Source organism: Channa argus, chromosome 14 (genome assembly GCF_033026475.1).
Source record: "Channa argus isolate prfri chromosome 14, Channa argus male v1.0, whole genome shotgun sequence".
Classification (NCBI taxonomy): domain Eukaryota; kingdom Metazoa; phylum Chordata; class Actinopteri; order Anabantiformes; family Channidae; genus Channa; species Channa argus.
In genome coordinates, this window is record NC_090210.1 from 5,178,978 (window position 1) to 5,189,751 (window position 10,774).

General features: G+C 38.9%; 2 protein-coding genes across 10 annotated transcripts in view; one reads left to right on the forward strand and one right to left on the reverse strand.

Moving 5' to 3' along the window:
• The window catches only part of fgf12a (fibroblast growth factor 12a), a 33,596-nt gene extending 30,096 nt beyond the window's left edge, over positions 1-3,500 (forward strand). For all 9 annotated transcript variants that reach the window (XM_067473994.1, XM_067473991.1, XM_067473992.1 and 6 more), the window contains one exon: positions 878-3,500. In XM_067473994.1, coding sequence (XP_067330095.1) covers positions 878-993 — 116 coding nt within the window. In that variant the 3' untranslated portion in view covers positions 994-3,500. The remainder of the gene's footprint in view (positions 1-877) is intronic.
• A 5,118-nt stretch (positions 3,501-8,618) lies between these two features.
• Positions 8,619-9,763, reverse strand: LOC137098135 (somatostatin-1-like). Its single transcript, XM_067473998.1, has 2 exons — positions 9,576-9,763; positions 8,619-9,099 (listed from the first exon to the last, which is right to left on the reverse strand). The coding sequence occupies exons 1-2, from the start codon at positions 9,714-9,716 to the stop codon at positions 8,905-8,907; spliced, it is 336 nt and encodes a 111-aa protein (XP_067330099.1). The 5' UTR covers positions 9,717-9,763; the 3' UTR covers positions 8,619-8,904.
• Positions 9,764-10,774: the final 1,011 nt, after the last annotated feature.

Consider the following 10,774-nt stretch of genomic DNA (forward strand, 5'->3'; position numbering starts at 1 on the left):
AAATTCCACTTATGCCCTGAAAAATATGTTACAAAACAAATTGTAGTGATGCTGTTGACAACTCCCCTGAAGCCAGACAGTATTGGCAGCACTGCAGAGATATGAATTTCTATGTTTTTGTAAGTGAGGATCTCCCCTCTACCTAATCAGAGAATTTTAATTTAAATTACTGCTTGTTTGGGAAGTTTGCTCTCATACAGCATTCCAATGTTTGGTTTTTCTCGTTTGGCTCGCTTCATGGTTAAATTAAAATTAGACTGCAGTCAACTTAACGACATGTGGATGTTCATATAAGCTTTTTGTTATGTTAAACTCACACAGCCCAAAATACAAATTACAATAGATTCCCATAATTCTGGAGACTTTGTGCAATTTTTAAAGAGCACGGCCAGCTTTGTCTGTTCTTTGTGACAAGCTAACCAGTTGCTGGCTTGGCTTTAAATAGGCAAAAGCATATGGCAATAGAATCAATTTTCTCATCAAACTCTTGGTCAAAAAAAGGAATTTGTGTATTTCCCAAAAATGGTACTTTTCACAAATTATTGTTTTGCTAGTTTTACTAGCACTGAGATCAAATTCTCTTTTTTTGCTGTGTATTTTTAAATGTCAGTGTTTTCAGTGACAGATATTATCACGAAAAGTTGTCAAGCAATGTGATAAAAAAGCGCTGACATGGCCCTAATTCCACTTTCCCTCCCAGCTTGTTATAATTGTCCCTCCAGCCTCAAAACCTGACCTTGTCTCTCTCTGCACATCCATCTCTTTAATCTGTTCTCCATTGTCCCCTTTCTGAGATTTTCCCCTCTCTGTCCCCTCGTCTCCTCTCGTCTCCTCACCTTCCTCCTCTTCCTTCCTTCTCTTTACGCCTCCACCACAGTTTGTATGTACAGGGAGCCGTCACTGCATGAGATAGAGGACAAGCATCGCTCCAGGAAGAGCTCAGGGACTCCCACCATGAACGGAGGGAAAGCTGTCAATCAGGACTCCACATAGCAGCGAGGGGAGCGGCTTCCAGCAAGAGGGGGTGGAGTGGCCTCATTCTGAATGAGGTAGAAGGGCCATAGGAAAACTCATCGTCCCCCCAAAGTATGTACCACCATCCCCTCTGAAAAGAAGAGGGCCTTGAGACGACAACATGGAGCTACTACTGTACACTCAAGACAACAACGGATCTCTTGCCTGTGAAAACTTTTTAGATGAATTAATATGAAACCAGAGGATATATATAAATAGATATATATATATATATGCGAGAAAAACATTTTCAATCAGGACTTTACCAACATTTTATGCAAAAAAGAGAAAAAGCTGTGATAAACGAACAGGGGAATGGTGGTCTCTCTTCACACAAATACAAATATCTATCATTTTCAATTTATGCTGTGAAAAACAAGCTTTAATACATCTTCAATTTTCCTACATTGAGTTTATTTTCTAAATGCTGTTGCACTTTCTTATGCTTTACTTTGTTATTGTTTTCAGTAATAACAATATCATTAACTTTACTAATCTGTTATCTTAACCTTCAAGCTCCAGTCATGATAATTCTAGCTTTTTTGTTGTTGTTGTTGTTGTTGTTGTTGTTTTCTTTTTTTTTCCTCACAGTTTGACCTTGAACACACCGTCACACTATCTGCTCTGGTGTGAGGGTAGGACTGAATGTAATTGATAGCGTTGGAAACAGTTGCTTCGAATGGGATTTAATTTACTCAGGTGTGTACTGTAAGTTAGACAGAAGTGAATAATAGGATAGACAGAGTGGTTTTAAATACTCTGACATGGACTTCCCTACGTTATCCTGTACAAACAACAGACGGGAATGACACAAGCAATATAACAGAACACAGACTAATGTGTCTCTAAATTCTAGTAATAACATGCTGACAAACTACCTCTACGGTTTGTGTGTTTGTCAGTAGAGAAGAGGTGAAAGTCGGAATCAGAATTGTTTTGACCTAGCTTCAATATACTCTTACCATTTGCAAGGATTGTATAAATTAGTCTAAAATGGCAAAGAACAGAATTCTTTCCAAAAGCTGAGAGGACAAGAATGATTAGCATCAGCACTATGAGCCATGGCCAACAATGGTCACTTAACATTTACACCTCAAGAAACACAGGTCACCTTCTCTGCTGTTAGATAGAAAATAACAACAACTCTCAAAGTATAACTATATAACAGTATTCATGCTTTTGAAATATATGGACAAATCATAAAATAATCTTTAATTAAATGCTTCTTCTGTTTATTTCCAAGCAAGTGAAGAAGGAAGTTGTTTATGCAGACCTGGCAGTGAAACGTCATGTTGATTAGTTCTAAACAAATCCTGTGAGCTCTGTTGCTTTTAATGTGAAAGCATAAGAGATTCCTTAGCACTGGCGGACAGGGTCCCTGACTGTTCAATTATCCACTGACATGACTTATAAAGATCTTTCCCATCACAGTGGAAGCAGAATGTCTCATTGAGGAACCAGTTCTTCTGAACTTAGCCAGGTTTGAGGAGGATACCCATCTCTGTGAGGTCATCTCACCATTTCTTTTCTCTGATGTAGTAACCAACACCGTCTCCATCCCTCCTGGTTTTGTGACCCATGAAATGAGCCATTTGCTGCATTGTGAAGGAAAGCCTCTCCTTCGTAAATCAAAGTGCTGACAGGGGTGTATAAATAAGGTGAATTGGCTGGTATACTGCGTAAGCCGTGTACGCAAAATAGCTCATTCCTAATTCCCAATTAGTTTGTCTAACTCAGGAAGTCCTACAATTTTTCTTTGAATGGGCTGGTAGAAAAGGCAGGCCACTCGTTGGCCAGTACCCATTGCACAAAGCCTGGTCACTGGTGTTGTTGGTGTAAGGAGGTGGGCATGAGGTTGATCTAGGTATTCCTTTTTAAAGATTGTGTACAGCCAAGCCAGGGTTGGAAGGCTGAATAAGGCAATAGAGAAGAAAAACCATGAAGACTGCATGGCTGTAAAAGCTGATGGAAACTTGGGGAGAGAAAAGACCCAACACTTTTTTAATGCAATATTTTGATCAGTATTTTATGGAGACTTTATAAATCTCTCCTATATCTGGTTGGAAATCACTTGCTAGTTTGGCAGTATGTAGAGTAAATAGCACACATTCTGTTTGCACAGAGCAAACCACAGTGATCTATATTTTCAGATCTGCGGAGGGCTCCCACCTGGGGCCCAGGTCCATAGCTGGTGCAAGTTACCTGCAAGAGCTAACGGTAGATTAGGTAGAGTTTAGCTCCACAGAACCTACAGCATAACAGTCATACTTACAATATATTAAAATGACACTGAAAGTCAGCAGGCGAGACCAGCATATATAAATATCTTTTTTATAGAGGTTTATATTGGTGCAATGCATGAAACTGGATGTACTCGATGTCAACAGTTGACAGCAGAATGACGGATGAATAAAGCAACGAGTAAAAAATAGCTGGTGTGGGAAAGCATTAAAAAGCATCACTATTTTGAGGGGGGGGGGGGGGGGGGGGGGAGGTTTACAGATGTATGAAAGGGTGAGCAAAGGCTTTGGTTGTATGTGGTATAAGGTATAATCTATTATTCTTATGTTTGCAGAAGATTTCACTGCATTGGAACACACTCATATATGCATTATGAATTGTGAGATGAAATAAAAAATATGCATTGATATAAGAGTCAGACTGGAATTAGTGGTTGTTTAAGAATAAAGACTATGTTATCAAAAACTTTCGCAAATTCAGTGTTTCTTTCATCACGACTGAAAGCTGTGTAAGTCTTCATTAATGTCACTATTCGCAACAACAGGAGGCGCAGCAGCAAAAGAAGACAAACTAAATCGGGTGCAAATTCCCGAAATCCAATCCGGGTGACACATCCTCTCACTACTCCCTAAATGTGATGCGTCGTTTTGGGATGGTGCTCCTTCGCCCTCAATTCTACCGTTGTCATGGAAACAGACATTCCGTGCCGCCTGCAAGGAGAATGAGGATGAGGAGGATGAACGCTCCCCTGACTTTTAGGACATGGCTTGTCTTTTCTTCTGCCTGATGGCTGCAGCACAGAACAGCAGAGCTGGGAGAGAGGGAGAGGGGCGTTTGTTCTCCTTTTTTTCTATTTTGGTGATTTCTTCAGTCACAGCAAACAGCAGAGGAGAAAGCGGGTTTGCAACCATGGAGACAAAATATGTATCTACACACAGTGAGACTGACGGAGAGAGTAGGGGGAGAAAGAGTACAAAAAGAAAAGTTGAAGGCAAAAACTACTGCTACTTTCCTATGTTGTGCATTGTACTAAGAGTGTTATTTCTTTTCATCTTCATACACACATACAGTACACACGCGTCAAACACATCTAACGTGAACTCGTGTATTTTCAGTTAAGTACACTGTTGATTTATCTTGTTCACTCCAAAGAAAGCGGTAATAGACAACAGGACTACGGAGTCTACAGCCATGCTAGTGACTGTGTGGGCTCATTGCTGATGTTTAGTAGATGTCAAATATCCACCTCTCTTAGTGCAAAGGCAAAATGTAAAATCTGCAGGATTTGCAGTCTGAAAACCACGACTGTCAGAAATGTTGTGGATGCAGAAATGTTTTTAGAACAAGTAGAAACATCTGGCAGCAACAAATACTCAGGAGGGACAATTTCTTCAATATTTTTCAGGAGTTTTACTTATTAAAACCCTAAACTGTCAGCCTGCTAGAGATACTACTCAGAAACAATGTATGTCTGTAGAGAATTTCATCAGAATTTGGACAAACTGACATGACCATCCTGAGGCTGGATAACAGCCACTAAGAGCAGAAACAAGACATGGTCAGCTAATAAGTCTCCTTTGGGAACTGGCAGGTTTAACAGGGTCATTTGATTGCAGGCTTGTGAACAGTTTGAAGGCCACTTTCCTCTCCAGCTGCAGCTTTTTCTGTGGCTTCCAATACTCTTCTTCATCCACCTGTCCTCCCCCAGAGTCCCCAATTTTCCTCCCGTGGAAAAGCAATCCTGAACTCAGTGGCAGTATTCAAATCTCCCCTACTGTGCAAATGTACTCTGGTCTGAACACTAATAACATCTTTACTTTTACCCACATACACACCACATACTGCAATAGAAGGTTTTCAAAAAGTTTTCAATCTTCATTAAGATTATATTGTTTGATTTAAATGTGGACTAAGTTACACAGTAAGATAATGGTGTAGTGGTTAAGGCTGCCACCTCGAAAATAACCTTTGATCGTAGAGCCAAGAATTATTTCCACACACTATTTACTGCAGTGTCACAACTAAATGTAAATGTATTTTACATAGAGCCGGATAATGAAATAGAAAAATATAATAACATCACATCAAAGAAAAAAAAGCTGATAAATCAGTCAGTAAACCTAAAACCATGGTACACTATAGCATAATGCTTTTCAAAAACAGAACCATAGCTCTGACGAGGACTTTGATGTTGAGCAGCTTTATTGTATATTTAATAAAACTTCTCTGTATTTTAATTTAAATTTGTTTTTGTGTTGTTGTTTTTGTCCCTGATCAACAGTAAAAAGCTCATGAATCATTGAATTAATAAAGAATTTAAGTCAGAAAACAATTGAAGTGACTCAAGTACAGTGAAGCCAGTTTTTGTAGAACTTACACCATCATTTTAATGGAGATCAAACGTGTGCATGAAGCCAAATGAAATTCGCTCAGATTCAATGTTGTTAAAATAGAAAAGGTGAATACTTTTTATAGGCACTGTATTCAATAACTTTCTCCTGTCAGAATTCCCAAATTCTTCACCATAGATAAATGAATGATATATTAACAAACAGTATCTAGCATGTCTTCCAAGACTCATATTCTGTCCAGTTTATCCATAAGTCAAAGTGGACGTCTCCAGTCGAAGAATGGGGCAGACATAAGGTCACAGGGACCTTGACCACCAAAACCTTATCTGTTTATTCTTGAATTTAAGTGGATGGTTGTTGCAACTTTGAAGAAATGTTCTCATGGCTGAAAACTAGCAGCAGAGCCTGAAATTAGCCCCAGATATGTAGAGAGAGGATTTCCTCAAGTTCAGGGCAAAATTGACATGTAAGAATTAACTCAGAAATAATGAACAACTTTCCATTTGGAGACTTTGGACACATGACCTATCTGCTGGTAACGATGTCTCAATCAATCTCACAATCTCACTTCACAGTGGGCAACACAGTAGCTATAAAATTTCGATTATCCTAACTGGTGGAAATAATGTGAACATACTGTGAACGTGATTTAAATTGGTTTTGATACGTCTCTCAAACCATCTGTGTTAACGTGTGCTGGGGTTCGAAGCAGAGGACTGAATTGCTTTGATGTATGTGAACAGTCACAGCTGGCTTCTTCAGCTTCTCTGTAAGACAAATTTCTCTTTCACCCTTCCAGAATGATGTCAAATTAAACCTTGCTAAATAAAGCGTCCTAAGTTAAGTTTGCTCATTTTAATTTGATTTTATACAACGAGGTAATGCTGGTTGAATTGTTAACTCGAATAAAACAGCTGGTTCAGCTGGTTTGAAATAAATACATCTACCTATGGCCTATATGTGACTTTATTTGGGTTTTGCAGACTGACGAGTAAACAGAGTGAAAAAAGAAATCTTTTCTCCCCTTGTTTTAATATGGGTCTTTGCCACTGGGACTCCATTTGTTTCTCTTTCTTCATCCTTACAGAGAATTAGAGAATGAGGCAACTCCTACTCAGAAGTGGGGCTCTCGGATCTTCTCATTAAAAATAATTGGTCTCTGTTCAATTAAGGCTCAGTGACGCTGCTTTGATCTAGCTGGCTACGCTATGTGTCTTTTACATCGCTCACAGTTAGTAAAAGTATTGGATAATAGGTTATAATGCATTTACTCCCGAAATAAAAGGGGGAAAGAGGAGCTGTTTGAGAGTGATAACACATGAATGGAAAAAGCTCCGATTGCTAAAGGATCCCAAAAAACTTGTGACACAGTTGAGACAATTTAAAGAGATCATTTACCTGCCTGTTTCGCTGCCTGTTTGCACATGGACACTGTGAGGGATACTGCAAGCAAACACACTGATACTTCAGAGACATACAACACATAAAAAGTTCACATACCGTGCACACATGCACCCACACAGACTGAAAACCCACTCACCTAGCCACCCGCCCACATACCCACTCACACACTTTGTATTTCTCACTCTCACACACTGTATCACTTTATTGAAGAAGCTCTGCAGAATGAGCATGTTAATGTGCTGGCAGTGGTTCTTGTTACAGAGGGAAGCTGTTCTGTTGAATCCCAATAGCCCAGGGACAGAAATGATACTAAGCCAAGCTTTCACTGCAGTTATGCTCCAACAATGCTTATTTAATAATTTTCTCTCTCATCCCTGTGCTCTTCATCTTTGCATCTCTCTTTGCCTCGCATCCTCGACTTGCTCACTTTCCTGATCTTTATTCCCCCTCCTCTCTTCTATCCAAACACAAACACATCTCGCCAATCTGCCCTCCATTTTCAGCACATTATATCTATGCCTCAGATTTCTCTTGATGTTCCACACTCCTCTTTACCTGTTTAAAGTAAATGGCTTTAAATTTACTTTTCACTACTGCATACATATTGTGGAATTACCACACTTCTGACGCACCTAAATGCATGCTCATCGCCACAATACACATGAAGAGACCAGACGAATATCTCATGCACACTCATGCATGTATCTAAATGTGTAAAAGCAATATATGAATTGCACACTCACACACAAGACACACAATCAATGCAGGCATGAGATCTCATTGTAGATTGCATGCCAAAGCTACAGTGCACTCAAATAAAGGTAAAATATGCTTCAGTGAATGGTGTGGCAATTGAAGCAACATCAAAGACATGGAAGATAAATGGATGCTTTTGCTTGATTGCTTTGCTGGTCTACAATGAAGATCACAGGGAAACTTATTACATGTAAAGTCTAGAAGGATCGAACAAAGGGAAGAACAGCCTCCTCTGCTGGAGCGAAAATAATGTGGCAGAGAGAAAACTATTAACAAAAGGGGGCCAGTAAAGGAATAAGCTCTGCAACGACTTTGATCGTTCTGAGGAATGAAGAAACTTGAGTGATCTTGACTGATTGAGAAAATAACCGATGCAAGATCAAACACAATTCATTTGGTCATTGAGCAAGCCTGCTGTATTTCTCAGCTCTCTGCAGGGCTCATTTAACTATGGGTCTGTTTTTGATAAGCAGGACAAGTGGCAGACTTTCCACTCTGACTGTTCATTTGAGGACCATTACACTTTCAGTGCCCGTGTCATTGTGTACACCTACTCCAGTCTGTCAGGGTGCTTTAAATAATGCAGGCATGCAGGATCAAATAATCTATTGTTCAACTAACTGCACGAAAAGTGCCTAAGGAGCTGATGGACAAAAACTGCAGTAGAGCTCAGAGTTCTTCCCAATTCTTAGAAAGGGCCAAAATGTTGGGATTATTTTATAAAGTGAAGGAAAATATGAATTTCAACACTTTGTGTTTTGTTGCGGAATGTTTTGTTGAATCAGATAAAAACAAATGAAAAGCAGGAAGCTGACAAGGCAGTTCAATACCTGTGCAGAGCAATAGGGTTTACTGGCTTTGTATTCATACATATTTTGCAGATTTTCATTGTTACTGAAATATAACATTTTCTCAACTTTAAATATAAATATCAAAGGGCATTGTAATGAGAATAAACAGTATGGAGTCTGTATTTATGTCTGATAAAGAAACGTACTTTAGAATGATTGTATAATGTGAGACTTTAAATTAGCAGTTGAAGTACGAGTATGAAAGTATATCAAGAACAAAACATATATATAATAAAAAAGAGACTTGAGATACGGTTTGACATTCTGGCACTTGGGTGAGAACAAAGTTAGCAGGCAGTCCATGTTTTCCAGAAGAAGACTCTGCAGCCTGGTCTGCGTTGAGGCTGAGTCGTGTTGCCACTGGCCAGTCCACGTCGATTATTTTCCCGTTTGTCCGTTGTGGGCCCTCCGAGGATAATTCCATTTTCAGATTTGAAAAATTTATAAAGCAAGTCTATGAAGTTCTGTGTCTTTGTTGATTCCTAAGAACATAGAAAATGTAAAGAGTTATTCCAAAATTTACCTCAGAATGTACAGTAATTTCTTCAGTGAAATGCAAATTGCAAACTGTTAATTAACATTATTGTATAATAAAGAACTTATGCTTTTTCTCATTGCCAAAAAGGTAGATGCAAAGTTGTGCAGTGGCTTAAATCTCTAATCTGCAATTTCATGGTTGTGCAGCTCTAAGAATGGATAACAAATTAGGCTGGTAGCTCTGAGAGCATCCAGAACACTTGCAGAGAAGAAAATTGTACTTAACACATCAAGAAGAATAAGACGTAGGTTCACAAGTATAAAAAACAACTTTAGAAATAGCAGATCTTTAGGCAGGATATGCTGATGCCTGCAGCATATTCACAGCAGGAACAAAGACAGCATGGTTTTTATGTTGTGCTAAGCAATAGAAATACACAGTACTTGGAGAAAGGTCTTAAGTAAAACAAAGGCATCTTACCTGTTTGTTGTGTAAATTGTCAAGCCAAGCTAATGATTCTTGCTGAAGTTGAAGGTCTTTAAAGCCTTGCTCAGTCTCTGTATTTTCAGCAATATACGCTGCAAAACACAAAAATGCCAAAATGCACAACATGCGGGCCATTGTTGCTTCTGGGCTTCTTGTTGAGAGTTTTTTTATCTTGTAAGACACCACAATATTCGCTGCTGATGAGCACCTCCATGTCTGTTTTATAAGCTGTACTTATTACCCAAAGGAGGGAGTTTGCAGGTAATTTGCATGAAGACCGTCCTCAGTTTTGTGTTAGGCCCATCAATGCACCGGAGCATGTACGATGTAATTTACAGCCGCCATTAGAGTGAGGCAGTAAGTCTAAATAAGGAGAATTTCACCATTCCAGTCTTTCCAGGTGTCATTTACACAAACACTAAAAATGAAATCTAGTTGTATACAATGCTGTCACTGGAGTAACTTATCAATGTGAAGGAGTCCTTTGGCTTTCTTGCTTAAAAGCAAATCCTTTTAAGTGCAGCACTACGTGCACTCATGTGAAATAAAACATTATTGATGCTGACATGGGGGAAACAATGATTTCATTAACCCTGTGGTGCCATAAAACTGAAACTATGAGTAGCTCAGAGACACTCTGATATCCAGAGGCCATAAAGGTCAAATTATTATTTGTTTCACCCTTGTGAGTTTGGACTGCACATCTCTTTAATGAGATTTCTGCTCTGTTTAACATAATACTTACTTAATAGCACTGTATTAGCATTAAGATGCATTTGTCACAGGATGGAATGATTTTCTTATGGAATATATTGTACATATGCAACTGTGTGACACATACGTGCACCTTTAAAATGAATCTTGCTCTAGTGTTTATCACACAAATGCAAGGGTTAGTAGGCCACCACATTTGTATTTAGTAGTATTTATTATTTTCAAGAATACCATTAAAGCTGAGCCATGCCTCATTTCATTTAGCATTAGGTAAAGCAGGACTTGCATCTTAGCATGAAGCTTAATTCCTCTAAAAGAATTGTTTTTGGATCCGAGGGTACAGTGCATTCAGAAGTATTCACTTTATCTCCCTTCACTTTTTTCAGAATTGTTATGTTACAGCCTGGTACTACAGCTCATCAATCTACACTCAGTACAACATAATGACAAAGTGAAAACAGAATTTTAGAAACGTTTGT